Source organism: Channa argus, chromosome 15, assembly GCF_033026475.1.
Source record: "Channa argus isolate prfri chromosome 15, Channa argus male v1.0, whole genome shotgun sequence".
NCBI classification, from domain to species: Eukaryota; Metazoa; Chordata; class Actinopteri; order Anabantiformes; family Channidae; genus Channa; species Channa argus.
Genome location: NC_090211.1, coordinates 16,257,039 through 16,284,402, shown reverse-complemented (window position 1 = coordinate 16,284,402; position 27,364 = coordinate 16,257,039). Strand labels below are relative to the sequence as shown.

General features: G+C 40.1%; 1 protein-coding gene across 7 annotated transcripts in view; it reads left to right on the top strand.

Moving 5' to 3' along the window:
• Positions 1–27,364, top strand: part of LOC137099670 (voltage-dependent T-type calcium channel subunit alpha-1I-like) — a 130,421-nt gene that overhangs the window by 35,561 nt on the left and 67,496 nt on the right. For all 7 annotated transcript variants that reach the window (XM_067476807.1, XM_067476803.1, XM_067476805.1 and 4 more), the window contains exon 2: positions 1,273–1,537. In XM_067476807.1, the coding sequence (XP_067332908.1) occupies positions 1,290–1,537 (248 nt within the window). In that variant the 5' untranslated portion in view covers positions 1,273–1,289. The remainder of the gene's footprint in view (positions 1–1,272; positions 1,538–27,364) is intronic.

Below are 27,364 nucleotides of genomic sequence, written 5' to 3'. Positions count from 1 at the left end.
TTATACATTCACTTGGGCTCCAGTTGCCACTAGATGGCTTGCTACTATACCTGGCTCATGGTTTGATGTATGTGGAGGCTGAGCCAAGAACAAAAGTTTATTTTTCTCTTCTGTGGCAATGAGTCATGCCAACTCCATCATATCTGACAGTGGTGTAAGAAATAATCAGATGATTTACTTAAGTAAAAGTATCACCAAGACAGTGTGAAATACTCTGTTAGAAGTAAATGTGTCACATTAAAAATGTAATTTAAGTACAAACGTATTCCAGTAGTAATACTTTTAAAAGTAATAGTAACAAACCAATACTGTGTGATATTAGATAAATTATAACTACTACAGTTTAATGTGTCACTTTAATGTAACAAGGTTGTAACATGTTTAAATCTGATAATTAGAAATCTAATTACTTTACATCACTATACTGTTTTGTTTTTTTGATGGAATTTATTCACATTTGTCACAAAAATCTGAAAGGCTGTTAGATATTTACTCAAGTAAAGTGAAAATATATCTAAATCATAAACACTGTGAGTACAGTATTTAAGTAAATGTAATTAGTTACATTAAACCACTGGTATTCAGGCTTTTTATTGAAAATTTTATAAAACCATTCCATATGTATAAAGACATGTCCTGAAGTATATAAATTACAGCGTGGATCATGCAAAAACTAATACACATCGTGTGCATCTATGTGCTGTACAGTACTGTATGTGTATGTTTAGGTGCATTATATCATAAATAAAAGGAATCCAGTCGTCAATTAAGTGGTAGAAGTGGTAGGAAAGTCATTTCCTCTCCCAAAACACTATGATGCTGTTGAATGAATCGTAAATGAATGTGCAATGACTGTTGACACTGATTTACTCTGTGTTGTCACACTGCTCTGTGTGTGTTTGAATGTGAGAAGTGATTATTATCAGTAAGCAATGCAGTCTGTTATGCAGACAAGTAAGTTTATGATAAGAAAATGCTTGCAGAGCAGAGCGACAGCAAGAGACTATTAGGCTTTGGGGCTGGAAAACAACAGCCATCAAATATCTCTGAGCTGTGAGGTGATGTGATTTAGCAGTCTGTGGCCAGAAGCTGATTGTTCAATCAAACTTCCATGAAATAAGTGTGTTTGATTAATATTTTTTTGCTGCAGCATGCTAATTAAATCAAAAAGGAATTAGCCGTTATTAAACCTACTCTGCAGATCTGTAGTGTATCAACAAATGGGATCCTTTCATTCCTCTAATCCCACTGTCGACACATGTTGTCTTTCAGATCTTGTCTCGGTTGCCATGACAAGCGAGGAGTGTCCTGTGCCGCTGGGGAGCATTTCCTCAGCAGTGCCAGGGCAGAACGAGGAATACGGCTCGGAACACGCTGACGACATCATTGAGGAAGTGGGTCCAGGTGATGATGTCAGTATCGGCAGTGACCTAAGCACTCTCGTAGTGCCATTCCCAGAGCTGGCGCCCGTGGTCTTCTTCTGTCTTAAGCAGACCACCTGTCCTCGCAACTGGTGCATCCGGATGGTCTCCAGCCCATATCCTTTCATTCCCTGGTGGAACTGGCCCCTTCAGCCTTAACGAAAACTTTACCTTTGTCATTCTCCAACCCCAGTTGTTCATCTCTGCACATCAGTTCCGAGCGCTTGTTCTGTTTCCTTTATCTGTAACACTCAGCCTTTAGTCATTTTTTTATGTTCTATTAATCCTCTTCTTTAAATCCCTCCATCATTGCTCACCTCATCATGCAGCATTCAGTCCATCTCACCTCCACCATTTTCTTTCACCCCAATTTTGCTTTGTTTTTGACATTGTCTGTTTCTTTTGTGATACATTTTCATCCATCTTCACTCTGACCCCCCTCCTCCCATCCACTGTGACTCCTGTGTGTAGTGGATTTTCCACCACAGTACATCAGACTCCCCAGAATCTTCTCAAAGTAAGTATATTTGACATGCTTATGTGACTACAACTGCAGTGATCAGCACTGTGCTGCTTGAATAGTTGAACGTGCACATATGCATGTGTGGGTTTGTGTTTGTATGTGTGTGGTTTTAGCTCGTGCACAGAACGAGCAGTTGTTTGTTTGCTGATTGCGCTGACAGTGGCGCCCGGGACTGAGGATGATCCTTTCCCATTAGGTGCAGACAAAACCACACTGAGCTGGATGCCGCACTGCTGCAGGAATGCGTGCGCGTGTATGTCTACATGGAATAGGACTATAGCCCTATTTCCTCCCACTAGTAGGAGGAGGACTGCAGTGTCAGTAAGATGTTTCCTCTCAACACTTGACTTATTATTGTCATGTGTGAGGAATCGCAGACACTTCTAGGACAAACCAAGCTTTTCCTTCACTTTTATTATGCTGATTTTTCAGATTTTCTTTGCAGTTTCGATGAAAGACTGTTGTTGATATTGAACAGAAATGGGAGGCAAGGAAACATAGAAGTTGGGGCACAAGCTGTGTTAAATCCGTTTGGAAAGGTTTGCAAAGGTCTGAGTGGAGCTAAAAAGATAAATTTGTCTAATGAAACACTTGAGAAGCATTGAGGTGAATGTCTACAAAATGTCATCTAAATCATAGGGGTTTGATTTTATAATGGTGGCATTTGCAGTGAGGAGAGGCTAACATCATACTAATATGTCTGTACTACAGACATCTAATTGGTGGCCACATCAGGAAGACAAAAATAGAATGTAGCCAGTCAGACAAGAGAGGACCTTTCAGACTTTGATGTTTGAGAGGTGAAAAAAAGGTTTTAGTAGGATTTTACACTGTTTTCTAATGGCTGAGCTCTGTTACTCTCAGCTGGCCACAGGGTACAGACACACACACACACACACACACATTCCAAATCTTATTTTACATCACCTGATCTTCTATCTCAGCTCACTGGCTGCTGGACACCCATGGCTGAAACTGTAATCATGTTAAAACACAAACACACCGACACACACACATAACACACACACACACACACACCTCTGTGTTCAAGAGAGAGGAAATGTGCGATGAAAAATATTAAGTGAGAGTGAGAAAGGTAAAATAGAATGTGTGTAGGGGTTTGAGGGAAGATTGTAATTGCCATGGGTGAGGTGATTTTCCTCCGGTGGAATGAGCTAAAGAGCGAAGAAAACACACAAACACACACACACCTTAGTCATGGTGGTTAGCGAGGTGTTACTTTTGCCTACTGTGTCTGTGTTTGTATAGAAAGTTTTGAAGACGGCTGAAGTATGTGTGTGAGTGCAGTGTGTGTGGGGGATGGCCGTATTTTCAAAGGCCTCTGCTTGTGTACTTCTAGCAGGATGTGTGTGCGTGTGTGTGTGTGTGTGTGTGTGTGTGTGTGGGGGATTTAAACTGGAGCAGGAGGTTGGAGTTTGATGCTTGCCGCATTTAAAAGTAATGTGTGCCCGTCTGTGTGTATGCGTGTAATGATTGTACTAAAGTAGACTGTGCTGTATATAAAAATATTTTGGCTTCCTTATCTTCTTACTAAATGTTTTTCACAGATGATTCTAGCACCATATGCTGCAATAAAGTGATGGAGAGATGCGCCTCATTGAACCATCATCAAATAGTGTTTTGGTTGTGCTAATTGCAGTGAACATTGTCATGTTGTGTTGGTTGTTTTCCGATCTCTTTTCAGGTCAACAGTTTTGTCCACCACTCAGTAGCTGCGAAAAGCCTTTAGTGACACGCACACTTTCACACCTACACACACGCACACACACAAACACACGCACACACACGATGCTCTCCCACGCTTGCCTGCAGCAGAGCACCTGGAGCACCTCACTATATTGCACCCCACAGACTTCTTCTGCCTCTCCCTCTCTCTGCTGTGTACACATCATACAGCACAGACGAGTTCCAAACTTTTGTTGTTCTTCCCACAACATTCGCATTCCCACTAATATCAACACAGATATTTCATGTCATGTTTGCAATGTAATGTTACTTTTAATTGGCCAACTACTTTCCTACAGCAAGTTTAGTCAAGTGCCAAGTCCCCTATGATTTCATTTTCTCAATTCTCAATCTCTCCCTCTCTTCATTTCTTCCTCTCTGTCACTGCTCTGCTTCCTACTCTTCCTCCCTTTTCCACCTCTTCACTGCTCTCTCCTGGCGCTATGTTCCAAAATCTGTATTGGCACAAATGCACTTACAAGCATAAGTACAGAACGTCTGTATTCTATCCCATGACATGCCTTCAATTGTTCTATTTAGACATTTTATTCAGCTTAAGTGGAAGAAGAAGATACTGTGGCAGCTGTTATTGCAATTCTTTTGAGACTCATAGCAGATCAGATGTGTGTCCCAATACAGTCTAAATCACCTTTGATGGATTCATTATAGCTGGCTAAAAGACACAAATCTAAGCATACAGTCCTGTGCGTCCAGAGACTGACAGTCAGGCGGCGGGATATCCAGTCTTAACTGGGCTCTTCAAGGATATGTGGTTGTTCTCAGTGGCTCTTTCATCTTCTCAATGTGAAATTTTATCATTTTGAAGAATCTGAATGTCAGTGATTGGAGTTGTTTTGAAGTCCTTCCTCAGCTCAGTTCCTCATTTCCCTACGCGCTCCCCTACTGGACTACAGCGACTCCTCAGACAGGCTTCACCTGGTCATTGCACAGAATGGAATGAAACGAGGGTAATTCAAATTGTGTCTTAATTATATTGGGGAGATTAGCCGTCAATAACGTTTTGTTCTAGAAATTAAAATGTAGAACATGTCAGATCACTTACACGAACTACGTTCACTGTAACTTGACCTGTCAACAGTGGTAGAGCAGCAACAGTTTACTGACTTAGTTGAAGGTACAGAATATTAAACACAGTAGAAGAGAACACTGACCTCTTCTTTTAACATCAGTGTGGTCTGCTCCGTGTTGTTTCTTGCTTGGTGCTTCTACGGTTACTAGTTTCTGCTTGTTCCAGATATTTAATGGTGGTTTTGCCTAGTGGATAGCAGAAAGTGGAAGTGCTGGGTAATTACTTGCCGTATACAACATTTCACTGTGTGTGTGAGTTGTTTAGAAGCAAAACAGTGATTGATGTATGGCTCTCGGCACTGTCCTCTTTCTTTCCCCATCCAAACATCATTAGTATTGCCTGCACTTGACTGTGTTTCCTTTCTTCCTCCCCTCTGTCTTCCTGCTTTTTGCTAAAATTACCACTGTCTGTTCGCCCTCACGTGTTTTCCACCACTCTAGTCATCCTCTTCTCCCTCTGTCAATGCTGTGCCCCCCCCCACCCCACCCCCCCCCACCCCCCCCCCCCACCCCCACCCCCCAGTTCAGCTTGATGTAGGTAAGGATCCTTCTCTTCAAATTATCTCATTGTCTCCTCTTCCTCTCTGATTGGCTGCTGAGGTGTTCAAGCAGAGTGACCGGCCTCTGTGGCCCATGATTCTCTCCGGGTCCTGACAGCTTGTTATCTCCATGGTGACGGATGGCTGAGGCATTGCCGTACCCTAGTCTTAACTATTGCTGAGAAAGGAACACACACCTGGGACACATTGCCTTCTGTTTCTTACCTTTTTACCCTCTCTCTCAGTAGTTTTCTTATTGTTTTTCGTTCTCTTAACTTTTGCTTCTCGCCTTCCCGCTTTCTGTGGTTGTAGTTGGAAAAGTTGCTTTGGGGCTACAGGATAGATTTATGTCTTTTCTTTTGCAATGACACTTGCTGTGAGGTGTGCCACTTGATGGATGCTTGTGTGTGTAGATGCTGAATGCTTTTTCCACTTGTTTTGACAGATGTTTTATTAAAGAACATCAAACGCCTGCCTATAATTCACAGCGACACTCTGCGTCTTTGTGTCTTTCTTTTATCTTGTGCTTGTTCCCCTGTTTGTTTTCTGTCATTTCATCATGTCTTTTTTTTCTTGCTTTCTATTTTCTTCACATTCACAGATTCATTTTTCTTCTTGCATGCATCCCCCCTTCCCCCTAAGATGTCTCATCCTAAATTTCCATTTATGTCTTAATCTTCATTTATGTCTTAACCTTTTATTCTAGGGAAAGTCCCCTTTTTAAACGAGGTGCAAACATTAATGAGTCAAACCTCTGTTAAGTTATTACTATACTAATGCTTATGCTTTCAAAATAAAATCCCAGTGCTATTGTTAATACAAGTACCAATTCTGATTCCCACCCTCTCACCATTCTTTCTCACTTTGTCTTTCCCCTCCTCCGTCTGTGTTCTCCCTCTGGTCTAGTCTAAACTCCATTGATGGCTATAGAGTCTGCACAAGGAAGAGGAAATAAGAGGTGAAGAGAAGAAACAAAGTGAAGAGCTTTTAGTGACTTTATGAGTAGTGTAGTACCAGCCTCACACTCTGTGTGACCTCTTTTATGTGCATTATTATTTTACAGTAGTTGGATTGCACTAAGCATTTTCTTTTCTGCATTTAGCAATTGCAGACACAATTTTAAATGTTAAAGTTAAAGCCATTATATTATAATATATTATATTATTCCGTCATCTCAATTATGTTTATTCTGTTTTCTTGTACTCTAACTAATACCACACTTTCATGTAGCTAATGCAATGATTTTCCAAGAATCTCTGAATACTGATATTATTTAATGTGGGTTTAGCACAACTTTTTTTCATTATGCGGCAGCTCAGTTCACGCCTTCAGTGACATTCGGTGTATTTGTGAACAATCTCACAACAATTTGCAGTTCATGGATATAGTAAGTTAAAAACTGCTCCATCTGTGGCTTAGCTCAGTGACTATTTATATTTGCTAAATGTGCTATTTAGGCCCCAGTAAGTGTTGGTGTGTATGTATTTATTCTTCCCTTAGCATTGTTAACAACCCTAGCAATCCCCTACTTACACGTATAACTTTATTGCCCCTTATTTAACAGCAATTCAGTTGAAGCACAATGTTTTACAGTTCATTTATTTTTTGCCCATATTCTTGTATCAATCCAATTTCAGTTTGTATGTGTGCGTTATCACAGTCCACTGCTGTTAGATTATGGATTATGTAGACACTATTCTTGAATTGCAGCCATAATTGGGTTATGGATTAGTGTGGTGTTATATTCTTTGAAGAGAATTACAATCAGATGGTGGGCTGACATTGTCCACCTATTGCTTGGACACAGTGTTATGCCTTATGCTATATATTGCAGCACTTTAGACAGCAGTGCCTATTTGTCTGAACCCGGCAACAGCAGGGCAGATTGCTTTTGGATAAACCGCAAAGATAAATGTCAGAGGTGCACAAACTGAAAAGCACACACGGATACTCACAATCATACACAAACACATGCTTGCTTGCATGCACGTACGAATCAACAAATACATTTTTCTCTTTTTGTTTTCCAGCCGTCACCATCAGATTCATGCTGCCTTATTTTGAACTTGTTCATTTTTGTGTCGGCTAAAATCAGATGTATTGCTTTACACAAACTGGGACTCTTGAGAGAATTTAATAAGTCATTTAATGGCTCCATCACCGCTAACTGCAGGGTATATTTTATCCAAGTGAGTGCTTTGTAGTTTGTTATTTCTCATCTATTATCCACAAAGTGCTATATAAATTGTATGAGTCATTCTGCACTGCAGTGAGTCTATTCCTTGCTTCTGACCTTCCCAAAACTCTTCCGAACATATTTGAAATGTTCAAATACAGAAAATTAAAGGCACGTTAATGAAGAGGTTACTGTGAGCACAGCAATGAGATGCCAGTGACTGAATAGCTGCCTGGTCAAGTTAGGAAGAGAACATTGCAAGTTCCAGTTTAAAAAAAAAATAAATTCCTCAGTAAAAACAGAAATTGTGATTGTTGTTATAGGTTATTATGTCATGTGATAGTGGAAAAATGCAGTAGCAGGGCCTCTGGTGGGAGAACAACAATTTTGTTTTTCTCAAATGACCTTTCCTGTTTCCTCTTAATCTTTTATTGTGCTGTTTGGGCATTTTATCCTTGAACCTTCTCACTCTGATCAGTCTCTCTAAAGCCTTACTGCTGCTGATTTTAAATGTCTCCTACTGGTTTGTGCTCTGAATAAATGGCATACAGAGAGCAAGGCGTTTGGGTGTATTCGGGTGCACATACTGGATTTTGTGCATGTTTGTGTTTGCAAACATGTGGACGGGACATACGAAAATGCAGAAAGTGAATATTGTTAACCGGTTAAAACTATGCTTCACTAATAAGGAAATAAATTAGTCACAGGCTAGTACTTAGCCTCGAGTTAAAGATAGATCAGGTCTTACAATAAAATATGTAATAAGCACTCTGACTTGTATTTCACTTCATTTACTCTTTCAGAACAGAAAGGCAGCTTTATGTGGCATCGTCCTTGAAACAGAGGGATTTGAACAAAGGCAACAAATCCTTACATGTTATTAGTTAGCACAGGAATTGTTTGGTTATTACCAGAGGCAGCTGTGAAGACAACCACAGATAAGAAAAGCAATAATTATTCTACCCCAAATATTCTTGTCTTGTTACACTGGGAACCTAAACTGCCAGCAGACAAAATTATTAATAAATCAAATGTGACAGCTCATGGCCTGTACCTGTTTTGCAGAATACATTTAATGTTTTCCAAATACATATTTCTATGTTTTGCCCGAGACCAATGCAAACTCTAGTTGCATGCTTAAACACATAAGACACACACGTACATACACGTACATACACGTGTTCTTAATTACTAATAAAGGGAGATTAATCCTAAAGACTTTGGAGAGAAAGAAATGCCTCAAACCAACATTTGTAGAAATGTACTTTTTAAAGGGCCTAACTCTTGCAGACTGTTCTGGATGGAATGATGGTATTATAAACTTTAGGTGACTAAACAACCGCGCTCTTAATACATTATTTTAAACAACATAATGTTTTATAAAAATGTGAAAAGGAGAACAAGCGTCTATTATGAGCTCCGGGAACAGATCCAGTCCAATTTAGTGGGTTTGGAGGAAGTGCGAGGACAGTGTGAGTCACAAGGGATGTTTATGGATGTTCTGCTCTTTGATTGATCATCAGTATGTTTCAGCATGAACCATTGCTGTGCGAGCTTTGAGGTCTCCCCTTCCATAATGAATACTTATGAGCACATTAGTAGACCAAAAAAACTCATTACAATATCAAGGAGACCAACGGATCACATGCCCTTTTAGTGCCTTTGAGTAAAGTCTTTGTGAACTGGCAGTATGAGGCACGAGCGTCACATTGTGAATTCATGGGTTAAATTTATACCAAACTCAGATGAATCCCCAGCATCCGTACATGGTTGGGGGAAAATTGTGGAAACCTCACAGCATCTTTTAGATGGTCAAACGTAACAGCTTTGTTCAATAGAGCCTCAGTGAATAATTGGCATTCAGCCCACACAAAACTCCAGTACATCATTCACCTTCCCTTGGTTGTCATGTGTTATCTCATGTGTCCTGACCCTAGTTCACATGAATGGCATCCACTTCTCTAAAAGACCCCTATGGCTGTGGTATACACTGTAAATGTAAATAGCAATCCTTATCAGATTACCTGAGAAAGTTTACTAAGCACATTACCCTGGTATACACTAATTCAATTATTTTAGTAATTCTTACTCAAAAGTGTTGCATATAAGTGTATTAGTGTATATTAAATTGTTACTTTTCTCAATAATAATAAAAATAAAAAGGATAGTGATCTATTCATCGTCTGCCCCCCAGCCCAGATGCATTGAACTACTACTGAAAAAGGAAGCTACAGTTCTTCTTCCTTTGAGCTCATTTAGCTATAAAGTAGCTCCAGCAGATAGTCTTTGGTGTTTTATGTTAAATGAAGAACTAACTCTTTAAATTGAGAAAACTAAGAGACACCAAAAAACTACTGACTTAGGGTAGAGAATACACAGAATAGTTTATGCCAATTGGTTTCATACATACACTACATAGCACTAATTCTATTTGAAGAATTACTGCTATTTATTATTAAAAACTCCATTATGTTATGATGCCAACGATTAGTTTACTTTTGAAAAGCATGATTAGATTTGCGATTTAACGCATGCAATTCAAGCTGTCTGTGAAGATAAAAGTAGGAGGCTCAAAATCAAGCGGGGGTCAGAGTAGTTTCGTTATTTAAGGCCCCCCCAGAACATGGCAACATGGTAGGTAAAATAGGATGAGTTGTTTCTGTAAGCCCACCATTTTAAACTAATAAGACATGGTGAAAAAGCTTATTTTAAATTTCTGTTGGACTTAATTTTCTTTCCTCTTTAATTCAGAATGGAAATAGAGGCACTGAAGATGCTAAATGAAGTTATGCACTATTGATTTTAGGGGATTTTTTTTTTATGCAGTGTATGTAACACATCACATTAGCACTGGTTTAAATCTATATTATATAATATGTCAAAGTTGGCCAAGTGAGCAGTCCAGGTGCAAAAAATATGGAAAAAGACTACATGATGAGCAGGAAATTGTAAAATTAAAAAAAAAAAGGAGGGGAGAAAAAAGATGGAGCTGGTAGATGAGAAGGGGTAATTACTGTGCAGATATACAGAAATGGACATAGAGTTACTGACACACACAAAAGCAAGACGCTGAGTGAAGGACAGGCTTGTAACTTGCCTCTGAAAGACAGATAAAAGAGAAAGAGAAAAGATGGGGAAGAAACAGAAGGATGATAGCCCTCGGAGAGGCGGGCAATGAGAGAAGGGGAAGAAGAAGAAGATTGCTAGTTAGCACTTTTCTTGAAAAGGCAGAGTGTGAGAAGGAGACAGTGTGAGGAGAAGGGAGTAGAGGAGAAAGGCAGATAGTTAGCACAAAGGCAGAGTGAACTTTTGCCCAGTGCCTGTCAGGAGAGAGGACGACAGAGGATGGGTGGTGTGTGTGCATGCGTCATGTGTATGTGTGTATCCTTGCCTTCCCTTGACAGTGAGGAGGAACATGAAGTCTCTAATTGCTCTGGTGACTGCAACTTCAGACCTCTTCCACAGTGAAAGGGAGAGAGACAGCGAGTGGGAGGGAGGGAAGAGTAACACTGAGATCTGGACAAAAAAAGACACAAGGTTCTAGTAACAGGAAGAGGGACTAAATGGAGCTATAAATGAGCTGAACGCAGAAAGAACAGAAAAACAACAGAGACACTTTACACACAAGATCAAGTACCAAAGACTGTGGACGAGGCTGCTCTTCAAAGCCTCAAAACATCAGTGCCCCCAAAATAACTCATTCAAGACACAAAGCCCTCTTTCTACTCGGCTGTACGACTTATGACAAAGCAAAGACGGAAGTAAAGAGACAATTTTGACTGATAAAGATTGCAGCGTGAGTTGGCTGGAGTGGCTTGATGAGTCAACTACGCACTCTGTCTCCTAAAAATGAGGTTTCTGTGCATCTAACGTCATTACGTTTTTAGAAGAAACGGTGGATGATTAGGTTCTGAGGCACCTGTTTTGTTGAACAAATAAAGAGCTAAATTTAGTAACAGGAAATGAATTGCAAGGAGGGGGGGTGGATGTACAAGGCGCACGAGGACTATCGCTTCACATCAGGTTTGACTTCAGAGTGAAGTGAGGTTTAGGCAACAACAGGAATTCAGTTTATAGTCAGATTGTAAAAAATTGTGCTGTTGTTTACAAGCAAAACAAATCCTGTTGAATATGAAGTAATATTTCAGGTCCTCCTCATTCCCACGGTGTCAAAAAGTGCTGCTTCGTTCAGCCCTTTGGTCTAACGTGTTAATGCCAAGGGTCCCCCTTTAAAATTCATGTAATAGACACACAGGGCTCTTGGTCAAGTCCAGTGGAAACACTGGCATTTCAGTATTTGATGCCTAAAGCAACGATGTAGTATATAAAGTGAAAAGTCCCCACATCTCTGTCACTGTACGTACAGTAGGTCACCAAAGGACTTAAAAAGTGGTGAAATTTGACTCTGTGGGACGACGTGTTTTTTTATTTTGCTATTAGTTTACACTGTTGCTGTGAGTGTCAGGCATTAAAATCAAAGCCTGATAATGCTGTGGTCAAACTGGATGTTGTATTGCCAGATTAGTGACCTGCCAGTTACATTAATTGTCAACATCTCCTTAATATGAGGAGGACGTAACAGGAAACAATAATTTATTAATACTGTTTGCTGTACTGCAGTAAAGTTAGTTATTTCAACTTTACAGGAAGACCTCTTCCCAAAAGGCTAACTGTTCTGTGTTTATACAGATGTACATCACAGCCTTTACTACCTGACCCTTCTCCAACACTCTCCTCATGCCAAAGCCACGTGTTACTTCATTTGCCTCAGTTCAAGTTTTTTGTATTGTTGATTCGATGTTTATGTATGTTCATTAAGGAGGAATTTGTTCTCCCGGTAGAATCCTCATTACTGCTCAGAATCTTAAAAGCTTTGAGAGCAGGACTCTCTCTCTCTCACCAAAATAAGACTAAAGTGTGTTTGACAAGACTATGCCGCAATTAATTAACAGTGAAAAATGTCTAGAAGCTAACGGAAATGACATTCACCATATTAAAAACTTTGAGCATTTAAAAATTTACCTGTTCACACCATCTTCAAATTTCAAGCCAAATGTTCTGGTATGAGGACAGAAACTGGGAGAAGATGGAAAGAAGGAGAGGAGGGGTGACACTGAGTGAAAGAGGATGTGACTGTGGATAAGAGGGTGTGTCCGAGAAAAAAAGAGGTGAGAAAGAGAGGAAAGAGTTAGTGATCGCTTGGGACCTGCTGAAATGGCCCCGCTTTGTGTCACACAACACACACAACTCACGCTCACTTTCCTCAGACTAGTATATATACACCTAATCCTGGTTGTCAGATACATGTTGCACACACATGGATCATACTCAGCCTAAATCCTTCTCCAGTGTTTTTCCCCTGACTCTGTGTGTGTGTGTGTGTGTGTGTGTGTGTGTGTGTGTGTGTGTGTGCGCGTGGGTGGGTGGGTAGGTGGATGGGTGTTTGGGTGTTAATTGTCAGGGCAAAAGCTAAAACCCGTCCTAGGGCCAATGATAAAAGCTCAGTTCATGTGTGTGTGTGTGTGTGTGAAACCACGCAGATGTTTGGACATTAGACTGCTGATATCTTCAGTTCAAATGAGCCTTGGGGTTTCGGTCATTAAAGACCCGATTTAAACGTACAAACACACACGCACACACACACACAAACCTCTACAGCTTTTGATGTTCTCCCCAAGTAGCTGAGTTGGTATGTTTTTTCTGAAACTCTACAGACTGTCATGTAACTGAATCAGCGTCTGAGTCACTGACATAACTACAAGACATTCAAGTGATATCAGCTCAGAGAGGGACAAAGTCTTCAATGCAGTAGGCGGGAGGAAAAGGAACGGGAAGGGAAGCAAAGACTGAAACAAAGAAATGACACAATGATGTATAGAGGAGTGACACAACAAAGGGGGCGAGCAGAAGGCTCAATGAGGAGATGTGGCAGTGTACGTATGTAAAATGTGCCTCTCGGAGAGTGGAAAAAGGAAAAGAGCTTTTGAGGAAATTGCTGGAAAAATGTGAACTTTTGCACCCATTTGGTAAAAATCACTTGCTCAGCACAGGGCTGAGGTTGGAAATGTGGCAACGTGGAGCAGAGTGGGGGCTGGGTGGAGCAGAGTGGGCTCGTGATAACGCCAGCTTAATTTGTACATTGTTGCTTTAACCAAGTGGTTATTTTAAAAATCAGCCCATGACTTGAGCAAGCTGTTTTTTCTGTGTAAACATGGTACTATTAATATTTATTGCTGTTACTGATGAATAATAATGAGCTACTGCGTTGATGATAATGGCCTACTCAACTTTTATTGGCCATAATAAACTACATCTGTGGTTGCAATAACAACGGATGATACAGTGTGATAGACTCCATGTGTGCGGCCACTAAAGACATGGCTTGTTTTATTCCCTGCCCAGGCCAAGTTCGGACTAAGCAGAGTGAACTCCCTAGGACTGAGACTATTATAAGATATTTTTTTAATATGAAGACATGCATGCTGATTCCCTGTTCCGGGCCTCTAACATGACTTGGTTATGCAAAAAGCGAAAAATCAATTTTTTTGTCGTCGCAGTTTGGTTCAGCGGGTGACTCTGTAGCTATGTGTGCTTTCCGTGCAGAGACATGCACACAGCTTGTTACAGTACATCCCTCCAAACATTACTTTTCGTTTTCCCATCATTGGGACATACGCACAAATTGTCTTTGACTTTCTGAATACATACATTATCATCTCAACCTAAAGATGCTGAAATGAGATGATTCATCAGAACTTACCCAACAAACTTGCTGTCTTCAAGAAATGCCCAGAGTGCCATTCCTCTTGCAAATGAGTCTTGACAGGACAATTCTGTCCAATTTAGTCTCTTGGTGGGTGGCTGGGGGGGTTGAGAGAGGGAGGGTGTGTCCTTTTGGCCATTTTCCCAGTCAAACAAGTGTGAGCGGGAGTGCAAAGGCAGCCAGGGTCCTGAGAGAGCCAAGCACTGTTTAAATGATGTTATCACAACACATTTGTTTTGACTCTATCGGTTTCACTTAATGTCTCCTCTCACTTATGCTCCTCACCCTATTTCATGACTTTTTCCTCTCTGTATGTTACAATTAACATTTAACTGGCTGTTTATCTCACACATATCTGACATTATGTAGCACATATTTTTATTATTATGGGACAAACATAACACCATACAGACATCTCGAACTTACCTAACATATGTGACATCCATTACCTAGCAGTCAATGCTGTATTACTACAGTTCTTTGTATTCTCCCGAATCAAGTACCAGTGTATGAGCACCTGTTAAACCAGTCTCTGGTTGTTGGCTTTCCTATTTAATATCTGTGTCAGCGTGTGTGCAGAACTTGATATTAATTTGTATTTTCATAATCTTTCACAGTACATCTTTCTCTGTTTTGAGTTAGGGTTTACAATTTCAATGCTGCTTGCAGGGATTCTCTTATCTAAATTGGTCTGCTCTTCACATCAACTCCAGTTTTCTTCAATCCAAATTAACCATTTCACATTATCACCCTGTTTACATAGAGTTTTGATTTCTGATCTGAACCTGAATGTCTTATGTGACTTATCCCTTCCAATCACCAGCCTTTGCGTGTCTTCTCTGTGTCATTCTGTATTCATCTGAATTTGGTCTGCATTACAATTTATGTATAGGACGGGGTGGCTGTAGCCCCGTTGGTAAGGCAGTGGTCCACGGACCACAGGGTCAGTGGCTCGATCCCCGATCCCAGCTATGTGTCAAAGTGTCTCTGGGCGAGACACTGAACCCCCAAAAGCCCTGTTCCATCCCCAGCTGTGCAGTGCCAGTCCAAGCCAGGTAGCAGTTGGGGAGGGTTGCCTCAGGAAGGGCATCTGGTGTAAAAACTGTGTCGAATTAACATGTGGACAATGATCCGCTGGGGTGACCCTGAACTCACAGGATAAGCCGAAAAGACAATCATCACAATCTATGTATAGGCCTGTATTTTCAGAGGGAGCAAACAAACTAAGTCAAAGGTCAAACCCTTTTAATTGTGTGTGGCAGCTATGGTGTTGCTGAGAAACCGTGGTGCTGCTGAGAGATCGTTCACCCTGTCGAACCTATTTCCTTCCTAAGAATGCGGCCACTGTACAAATTGCATTTACACGTGGCTGGGATCCAATCACAGTGTAAGCCAGATGACCTTTAGGTGTAGTCTACTTGATCTGATAGTATTTGGATTGAGTCCGATGCTTTTATTTTGTGTGTGTGCCTTTACATAAATTTTCCACTATCCACACACAGGTGGCGTCATATTTCTCTAATTTTAAACATAATAAATAAATGAAACCAAAATATCCCGAACAACAATAACAGATTTAGTGAACTAAATTTGCATCCTCTCCACGTGTTATTAATAGGGACCTCATCTCTCTCTCCCTCTCCTCATCACATGGCCGGTTTTGTCACTTTATCCTCTTTTCCTCTAATGGAGTTAGTTCAGCTACCTGTAAGGCAAAGTAAGAGCATAACAGAAAAAAGGACAAAGCCAGAGTGTCACTAAGTCAGCAAATCAATGAGCAGATGTCCTTGTAGTTTGGGACACTGTACTGGGTGAGTGTAGTGTCCTACCTTTCCACTGATGACCATAATGTAACATGAAGGCATTTTAAGATGCGTCTCAGAAAGGTTGTTAGTATGACTGAAGTTTTATTGATGTATAAACTGGGGTAATATAGTGTATGGCACTCAGCATCAACATGAACAAACAGCAGTTCATTATCGATCACGTAAATGTAGTACAGTATGTACTATGTGCAATTGGCTGCTGTTACGTAAAAGTTGAAATATTTTGTGGATACCAGGGTATTTAAACACTTGTCTTGTCAGTGTATGAGAGTCTGCCTTAAATTAGAAAAGTCAATTCTGTTTGATTAGTTTTTATGTTACATACAGTAAACACAAGTCCTTTTTTTCTGAAGAGCGCTGCAGTGGGGGATCAGTGGCACAAGCACATCAATTCATTGACAGCAAGCTGGAAAAAAAATACTGTGACGATCTAGTCAAATAGGACAAAAGAGATCTTTGGTTTGTTTCTAAAATGTCATAAAATCAATCTACTGTTGCTACTCTTGCATCTCCTCACTTTTGCATGTGTGTATGTTCACATGAGTGCATATGAAGGGGTGTGTTTGTATGCCTTCTATTGAGATTGTGTCTGTCCTGCTGTGTGCGGTGTGTGCATATCTATGTGTGTGTTGGCACGCCCGCGCATGTGTGTGTGTGTGTGTGTGCGCTAGTGCATATTGTGCTTGCCCATACCTGAGCTTGCCAACCTGCAGAGATGTGATCCCACAGGGTGCAGTCCCTGCCAGTGCCTATTAATATCAATGGAACCAGTTAAGCTGCAATGACTGACCTTGGTTATGCCGTAGTTAACCATCGCGCCAATGTATCAGCATTACATTGCTATTTTTATTTTTTTTTTTAGTGGCTTGAAGGTGCTGCTCACTATTTTTTAAAGGTTCATATCTTTTTGCAAATGTAGCTTTAATCCAATTAAGAGCGGGACTATACCTCTTAGCTTTGCCATTTCTCCATATCATGCAAAACCTGAAATACTAATTATTGCTTTTCAAAATTTTGAATTGCGGTTGAGACATTCGTAGATACTGACACACACACAGACACACACACAGCTTGTCTCTCTGCTGTCCCCTCATAAAGTCTGACATCACCTCAAGGGAGGATTTAGCCCTACAACAGCCACTGAAGGATGAAAGTCCCTTAGAGAGGGAGGGAGAAAAAGAACGATAAAGCAATACCATGGTCAAAATTGCTGCTAATCACACAGATACAATGATGGGAGAAGGGGAAAGACATCCTAGTGGAGCTTCATCTTGGTGCAGCCTTTTTCCTTGATTTTGCAACTTCAAAATATTCTTTATAGTGGTTTTCTTTCTAATTTACAAAGCTGCATACTCACCCTGGAGAGCCTGGTACAGATAACTGCTCAACAACACCACTGCCCTGTCCAAGGGCACCTTGATGGCTGAGACATGGGAGGTTACTGTATCTTACATACATCTCCATTTTTTTAAAAACCTATTCTAAATACTTGCTGACAATTTGCCAATTTATACATTTTTGCCAATTTATAGTTGCTGTACCATATTATTATGTTTAACATGTGCTAATTTTGTTTCAGTCAGGATTCTGTGGAAATCAACTGCTACTATTAATCAAGCTACTTTACAAGTAGCTTGATTATTAGGCTCGTTAAAATCAGGTAACATTATACGGAATATTAATGAGTATAATGAGTATAAATAAAACTGTGAAAATGTTTGAAAGCTTCATGAACGTTGCAAGAAATTGCACTGAGCCAGTGCATTTGTTAAGCTAAGCAAATGAATAATGCAAACTAAACAACGGTTAAACATGCTTTTTGGGTCTTTTGGTTCAACAATGTTGTTATGTGGCCCCACAGAGAAGACAATGAACAGATTCAGGTACAATAAATATAATATGCCATGTAACGTCATGCTGTCTAATGCACTATAGGTTTGGCTGGGTAATGCTAGCAGCCTCTGGTTGAGGCTCATCATTCTGCTTTCTCTGCTGCTTAGTGCCCACTCTGACCTAACCAAGCATGAGTAAGAAGAAGGGCAGAGAGACGATATGGGGACAAATTACAAGCTTCCTGTTCCTCCTATGCATGTGTGTGTGCGTGTGATGAAAATGTGAGTTACTACAAATGTAAAGAGGGAGATGCTGTTGGAGAGACGTGTGTGTTTGAATAAAAGTGGAGCCGTGTGCGTTTTGTGCAGTAGTTTAACAGAGGTCTGAATATGTTTGTGCAGGCAAGTGTGTGTATCTGTGAGCGTGCGTGTGTGTGTGTGTGTGTGTGTGTGTGTGTGTGTGTGTGTGTGTGTGTGTGTGTGTGTGTCAGGTAGTAATTTATAAAGACAGGAACATTGGCTCTCCTGCTGTGCTGACATGCCTACAAGGGACTTACCACCAGTCTAAACATTCGCACACACTGCAGATAAAGGCAAACTTATTCCAACCAACTGCACCAGGCTAAAACTTTCTTGGCCAGTTAAAAAGTAAACTCAGACTTCCTTTAGCTAATCAAGCTTGCTCTTAATTTCAGTGTCCTAAATTTATACAAGCTTCACCTGAAGGTAGTGCTTCAGAATGGGGTGCTATGCATTATTGAGTTCCTTCTTCTGCTTCATTTCACTTTTGCAGCACATGTGAATTAATATTGTAGTAGTCTGATAAGGACAAAAAAAAAAAAAAATGAAGGACTGAGAGTGGAGCGAAGTAGAGAGAGTGAGTATGGTAGTTCACCCTCTGAGCCCTTCACCAAATAAAATGTTCCCAACAAAGTTAACTTGCAAACAAATAACAAAGGCAAGTCAGGGCAAAACCGTTTAGTGGGACGTGAACTTGCAGGTTCAGCGCACCCTGCAAGCTAACCACTGGCCCTGCACTCACTGCAACAGAATCAATCAGAATTTTCTGAAGTGAACCAACGGAGAAAAATGTAATAGAAAATTCTGGTTTATGGTGATAGCAGTGATGAGGAATTTGTGTGTGTGTGTGTTTGCGGGCAAGTACCTGCTTTCAACAGAACAAATCATTGTGTATTGAAAGAAGAAGAAAATAAGAAATAACATTTTGGACCCAAGGGAACAAACAAAGAATTGGTTTATTTTTAATAAGATTCAGGTTTGCAGTCTTAGAATCAAGAAAGTAATTTTATTTAATGAAAAGTTTGACAAAACAATTACAGACCCAAGCAAATCATTTTTGTGTCTTACATAGCCTAGATAATGCACGTTTACCTGTGAGCTTTAACTTTCACATAATAATGAGAATGAGAATGGGCTGGGCTGGCAGAAATACAAGGTCAAAGAAATAACAAGGGCAGAGAAAGTTTGTGTGTGTGTGTTTCTATAGGTGAAATTCAAATTTTGGTTTGAAACCACTGTATGATGGATTTTTCTACATTATGAGAACATCTCACAGCTTTAAACAGCTGTTTGAGGATTTTGGACAAGTTTGACAGTTTGGGGCGAGGTGCTACACAATGTCAGTGAATCTCCTTCCACCTAAACATGTGTTCGTTTGTACATAAAATCTTTCCTCTGTCAGCCTCACTTTTCATGGTGGCTGTGTCTTCTCACAAACTTCCACACAGGCATGAATATGCATCATTTCTTCTCAAAAACATGTAGAAACTCACCTCTGCATTGCCAAAGTTAGAGTTAACTTTATATTTTCACATGCATCTAGCAGACAAGGGGGGATCAGTCAGTCAATCATGTGAGCTGTCAGTTACTCTTCCTGACCCAGCATGAATTTTTTCTCATACTTGGTGGAACTGATTACTTTGGTGTTTTGGGGCAGGGAGAGGGGCTCTTATGAGCAGCAGCTGAGTGGACGATCTCTATCCAACTAAAACATAAGTCTTATGTTTGTGTCTATATAAGAAAAGTAAAATACATGCTCAAATTAACTATGAGCGCCCTTTATCACCTGTCTCATTTCACATCACATTGAGGAAAGATATGAAGATATGATCAAGGGCAGGGTGAGGTCTGTTATGGTAGTGAACATTTTAGGAGACAGGTTGTTTTTTATTTCACCCTGATAGAATTAAACTTTAATCTTGCAAAGCGAACAGTAGCAGTATTAGTAGCCATTTATTTTTGAAATGTACATTTCGTTTGTATTTTTTCGTGATAGCATTCATCAGTTGAGTGAGCAGTTATATTTTTACTTTTTAGCATCAGGACAAGAAAGTGTAAAAATGGAGTTAGAATCCATGTAATGTTGTGTTAGAGATGGAAATCGATGGAATTACACAAAACTCACTTGAGATCAAGAGAATCTGTTTATGTTTCACCCCTACGAGTATAGAATACAGAATAGAGAACAATAAATAGGGAAATTGCATGAGAGACAGAAAGAAAGACAGAAAGACCTGCACCTTTCTGCTGGAAAATTACCATCTCAAATAACTGGATCACAGCCTATTAATAATTCTTTCTGTTCTTAGTGTCTCTCGCCCTCTGTCTCACTCACTTTCACACTCACTCCCACTCTGTGTCGCCTCATTCATCTACCGTGCTACTCTCGGCTTGTTTGTTCTCCTTTCATGAAACACCTGTGAAGCTCAGGGATCCACTCGCCATGCCTGCAATTAGAAGCGCACACTCAGGGAGCCTAGCCAATCACGAGGAAATCGATTGGCAGAAATAAAAGACAGACAGAGAGAGAAGAGAAAATCTAAAAGTTCAGGCCGTAACCCTGTGGTGTGAAGAGTAGGCAGTGGAGCTTGTGTATAAATGAGGGAAATCTTTTATATATATATGAATAGTTATGTTTACAATCTATTTTGGAATTTGGCTATTGAATAAAGATTATGCTTGAATTGGAATTTTAACTCAAGAATTATGGCAAAACTTCTCTTAAATGTATTCCACTGTCTCGAATAACGTTACTCTGGGATCCAACTTGAATGAAACTCAGATCACACCGGAATTGTGCCTTAATCGCTGCTTTAACCAAGCCCTTCCATCATTTCCTTCTTATACCGAGCCCCTCAGTTCTATTTCTCCCTCTGTTGGTAACAAGGGATCATGTCAGCCCATTAGACCCCTGTTGAAATATGGATGAACAGATGAGAGAGATGAGGGCTTACAGTTCCCTTCTCAAACAGATCCTCTTCATCCCCATCTCCTTCGTCTGATCTCTGTTATCCTCACTCCCCTCTGTCAGTTCAGAGAGAGCAATGATGGTGTTGTTTGTGTACTCAAAGGAAAGCCTATGTATACTGTTCATGTGTCACAGGCATTCTCCCACTGAATTATCAAACATTTCTTTAATCTTCTATCAATAAAAAATATAGACTTTTCTTTCATCACATGTGGCAAATTACACAGTTAGCTCGATCACTATATATTTTAATATTTCTAGTTATCTGCGTTCATCCTGCCATACTGCATGATTACAGTTGCTGAAAGCACTAGTAAATTAATCACAGTTTTCTAAACTAAGAGCACAGATTATGAAACCATATGCACAGCTTTTCACGCTGAAAGAACGATTAGACGACCTTTTTTTAACTAGTGCTGTTATCACAATTGAACATGTTGAACAGATGGCAAATATGTATCTTCAACATTGCAGGTTTGTCAGTTTTGAAAAGTATGAATAATGTTTGCAATCTGTCCTCTTAAAATAAGCACCTGCAGCTCCCAGATAAATTGTTCGACCAGTCACTGTACATGACTGTGAACTTACTGGCTATCGGTTTCTGTTTGCATAGTATGCTAGTCCGTCCAGGCTATTGTTGACTTTTTTTTAAGTGGCTGTTGCCTAAAATAGCTGATTTTCCAGCAGCTTTGAAAAAGACTTTCTCTGCTCTCTATGTTGCAATGTATTGGGCCTTTATTAGAAAATTGGAAAGGTTTTCTATAATTGATTCAAAAATCAAAGGCACTATGTTCCAAGAGGTTTGTCATGCAAACATAATTTAGTGATTTATATCACACTACCATTACCACTTATCATGCTTATTCAACTTAACTCAATGTAATTCTTTCAGCGCCAGCAATAGACCGTGATTTGTCCCCATGTTTCATACATTTTCCAGGTGGCAGAGATGTGTTTGTTAATCGATTATTATATTTGTATGGCTGTACAATGCTGCATGCGGTGCAAACCCATCAGGGAATTGTCTAAGAAACTGAATTAGAAAGTAACACCACATGGGTCAAATCTGCAGAAAAGTTGCAGTAAGTTGAATAAGTGATAGGCCTTGTTGGAATCTGTATCAATTATTGCGAGGTGCTAATTTACAGGCTGTATAGGCCTTTTGTTGTCTTTTCAATGAACGCTAACGGCGATAAAGAAAAAATATACTTCTGATCTCTATATACTAGGGAGGGGCAGGCAGTGACCAAAGCTGCTCCTCTGACATTCACTTCCTGTCATAGTGACTGTAAGAAGGTGAAAAGTTGGTGGAGAGATCACAGAGCAGATGGCATCACCACATGTGACCAGTCTAGTTGCTGTAAAATACTGCGTTCAAATCTGGAGAATCTGGAAGCACACATGATTGTCATGATGCCTGACTCTTTATTTGCAAATGCAAGGATTTTACTTGTGACAAGACATAGGACACATTATGGACTGAGCGAAAGAGATAGAGAGTGAGACAGATGGCCGCAGGGCGGTTGAGAGCTGGTGACGATGGTCGCTTGTCACATCAGAGTCTGACTAGCCCCTGCAGATGTCAGCAGCATAGTCCTGTCATCACATATCTTTTTCTTCTCTGTCCTTCCTCCTGTTTCCAATAATCTGACCCGGTGTCGAATTCAAACTAATGACTTGTGAGAATACTGCGTACATGCCTCTATCAAGTGACCCAACAAAGTCTCCAGTCTGTATCTCCTTTCCCTTCTTTTCCCACCTTTCTCTTTTCTCCCTATGCATGGCCCTCTTCAAATTTCTTTGCTTGCTTCTTTTACCAACATCCTTTTTCACCCATGACTTGTCTCTATATTCTCAGTTTATATTGGTCTCCCTCTGCCAGTCTTTTAGTTTCCTCCTCTCCATCTCACTGACTCATGTCGTTCTTTCTCTATCGCTCTCTCCCTCACACATACACCAGCACAGAAAGTATTGGCTTATATTTCCCATGGTGTCTGCAATACATTCAGCTTCACTAGCGGCAGCAATGTACTGGAGCAAGGCACCTGCTGTGCTGAGCTGATATGAGAAGAAAGACAGATGCAAAGTCACACACACACATACACACACACACAAACACGCCATGAGCTTTCAAATGCTCCAATATGGATGAAATATATAAACATATTCCGTATGTAAATGCTGATTCTGTGCACAAGAAACTTACAATCGCTTACAATAAAAAAAAATGCACACAGTCGTCACACAAATAAACACATTCGTACACATGCATAAGAATGTTGACACGCACAGTTTGTGTAGTCTCAGTGGTTGAAGGCAACCCGTCTGCTCCCGTTGCCTTGGTTACAGGCCATAGGCTTGTCTGGAGAGGTGATCCAGGTCTCTGCCTGCCATGTTAAACTGTGTGGTTGGCACTACGTATGAGTGTGTCTCTGTATCTCTCCGTCATCATATATGCCTGTATGCAGCATCTGTGCACATAATATGGAATGCTGTGAAAGTGCACATGTGTTTCACTTGCCACAGTGCGAGAGAGCGCAAACAGTTATCAAATTATGTTAGGGGGAGTTGTCCACTCCCCTATTTTATATTGTTTTCATATTAGCTTTCATTTTAGTTTCCTATTAGCTTATTTTCTAGTCAAATACTTTCAAGAAGTGAAAAAACTTCATTCAAGTGAGTGCATTTGGGAGAATAAAGAGGTAGAGGAGCACCACTCTTTTTGAATTGAGTGAATGTATGTTTAAGTTCTGCATACTGTACCAGCTTAGTATCCCTCATGAAACAGTCTTATGCTTCAATGTAGCGTACCTTCAACAAGTTCACAGTAACAGATATGGAACCTGTTTGCTTATTTCTGCCGACTGCCAAGCTATAAAGTTTAAACTTACCTTGACTGTGTACCCTAGTTGTATATTAAAACAAACCAAAACACAGCATGTCTCTGTATTTCTAGGCATGTGGCCGACCTAGCAATATACCTTTACCCTGAACCGTATGCTTGCAGAAAGAGAAGCCGTGATGCTTATACATAATCATTCCGCATGTGTATTGTGACTGCTAATCTTCCATGTCGTTGTAAGATAAGGTAAAGTAACAAAATTTAAATATTACAACAATTAAATGAAATCGCTTAATGTTCTGAACATTTATCTCGCTTTGAAGACATGGGTAGTTGAATAAAAAAGAAAACGTGACTTGATAAGGACAAAATTTAATAAAAGCCAGCTGATTAAATGTTTTACTGTTTCACAACCCCACTACTTATCATCGTTCATCATGTCATTGATTTACATTTGCGCTGGTCCAAAAACAGTGGTGTACAATCGCAATTAACAATAATAGCAGTTCTTTGTCTTTGGGAATCACTCCAAATGGCACCGACTGGCTATCATTCATTTTAAACAGCTACAGGAATTAGTAGTAAAAGAACTGTTTTCTGTCCAGCCACATAAATAATGTTCTTTACTATCACAGATAGTGGCTTCACACACACTGTAGGCTGGAATCACATTTTTATTTAAAAAAGAAAAAGGTTACCACTTAAGTTCTGCTTTAATAAACCTGTTCTTTTATCGTCCCATGATATATGACATATATGACATATTTAAAAGCTGTTTTAGATGTATGATGTGACTGAGATAAGGCTGTCAGCTTTGGTCTTCCACATTACAGTGAACGCCTTAATTAAATGGGAGAGTACTGTTTGATGTTTGCTATGAAGGCAACCACACACGCTCATAATGCTACTGGCGATACTAATAACAGGTACCCTACCTTTAGACATACATGCAACACACACAGTACAGACATACAAATTGATTTTAATTACACATATATGTGTACATATTGCCTTTAGCAACATTTTAGAGAAATTATATTACTTTTCATTTTCCCCACCATTCTGGGAATATTAACTTTATGCTATGTATTTTGCACTGATTCCTCTTTAATTGCACTACATCACACTCATCTTGAAAAGCAAGGTTTTTAAATGCCGACCATTTTGTTTCCTTGGCATTGGAAGCTAAACGTGTGCTTCTTCAACATCGGAGAAAGTGATTCTATTAATTGCCTGACACACGCTTCTCCAAAAGCTCCTATATTTTGAGGAAGCCCTTATCTTAAAGACTTCTGTGCAACATTGTTATTGAGCAAAGGCGGATTATTAGTGCAAGTGAAATATGCAAAACTATAATCCTTCAAATTTCAAATACTGTTTTGAATGGGAGGAGTGGAAAGTGTGTAAAGCAGTCTCCTTAGCAAACTTTTTCTGCGGCTGGCAAAGTAAAAGTTACATTTGCTGAGACAAGCACAGTAGCACTTACAGACATATACTGCAGTTTGCTTGAGGCTTTTAAGGTGGTGGTTTACTTGTTATTCGGTGTTCTCCATTCTTTTGGCTTAAGAACTTTTGGCTCTCTCTAGTATACAAAGGGAGAACCTTTGTTAAGAACATCTTGAACTCTCCAATATAGCCTTCTGCCACTATTATTATTATTATTATTATTTTAGAATTAGAAATCATCATTGAGCTCATACAATATACATGTTTACATACATGTTACAATTAAATTCAGTCTCTGCATTTAACCCATTCCCCAATGGGGGCCACTGCAGGAGGTTGCCTGGAAAGGTAGTGCTAAGTGTCTTGCTCAAGGACACACCTGGTGGGGGGCTGAGATTTGATCCTGGAGACTTCTGCATCCCAGCCTGATGCTCTACCGATTGAAGTAGCAGGCAATTATTATGTAAACTCTAAGTTATTGCACACCTGTTGAGTATATTAAGTATTAAGAGGTGTATGATTTTTAGGTCCTTTTTTTCTCATTTGTATGTCTGCTACTGACTACACATCCTTCACATATAAAGAACTGGCACTGTGACGAATCAGCAGGAAATACCAAGGCACAAAAAAAGAGAGTTGGCAGACGTTTTAGAAGTGTTGTAGACAAATAGAGATGAAGGAACACAGCCAAGCAGCAAGAAGGTCAGACTGAGAAAGCCCATATGCAATCCACCCAGACTGACACATGGATGGACTCATTGATCACATTTTCCACAAGGTTCTAGGAAATTAAGTGGGGCATAAACTGGGATGAGAGCAGAGTGTGGTAAATGGGGAGATCCCTGGCAGTCTGCCTCACTACTTTATCAGGGAACGGCACCCAGACAGATGGAGTGACGGAGAGGGAAGCAGGGGCACGGCAGCAGTTACAAAAAAAACTAACAAAACAAAAGTTGGACAGTCTGATGCCAAGGACAATGGGCAGACACACTTCGCATCAGTTTGAACACTGGATGACCGGGACAATGCTCAGTTGTACTGATTGATCTTTCCTCAGGCACCTGGGATTTTTTTCAAGACAGTGAATTCAAAAATGCATCTAAGTAGATGGAACAGTGGATGTCAAAAAAAGAGATATGGAAGAGAACATGTGTCTTGTTTTTGTATGTTTTGCTTCATCTTTACAGGGACTACACATACGCGTGTGTCTGTGTGCGTGCATGTGTGTCTGTGTGTGTGTCATGGTTTGATGTGACTGGGAGAGGAGACAGGCACAGGCTTCAGTGTCACAGTGAGAAGCGGAATGTCATTTTGATTCACTCTGAATGAAACTGATCCCGAGGGTTTTCACAGGAACACGCGCACACACAAACATGCATACACACGCGAGCACTGAGAAGGGAAGCTCTGTCAAAAAGCCTCATTGTAAATTACAGAGATCTCATTTAGTTCTGAGTCATTCTCCTAACAAGTAAATACACACCTGCCCAGCCTGTTGTGTCTTGGTGTCCTTAAATATACTATTTTACAGTGAAATCAATCACACAAATGGGTTTTGTTTTTTCAATAATTTCATTTCACCCAACTTTTCTTTCTACTACATGGAGTAGTCATCCTTACACATAGCAGACAAAGATGTACATCCGTGTATTAATTCTTAATAATGATGTCAATGATAAATCTCTCTCACAGGCACATAGATTCTAAATTGTGCATTTGTTTATATATGTTTAAAAAATGCAAGATATGTCAGCCTGCATGCAAATGGTTATTTGTTTAGCACCTTATGAGGAATATCAGCTTTAAAACCACAGGCAGGAGTCAGCAACAGGACTAGGCGTACAGTCAAACTGGTTTATTAAATAAACTTACTTAGTGACAGAAACCCAGCAT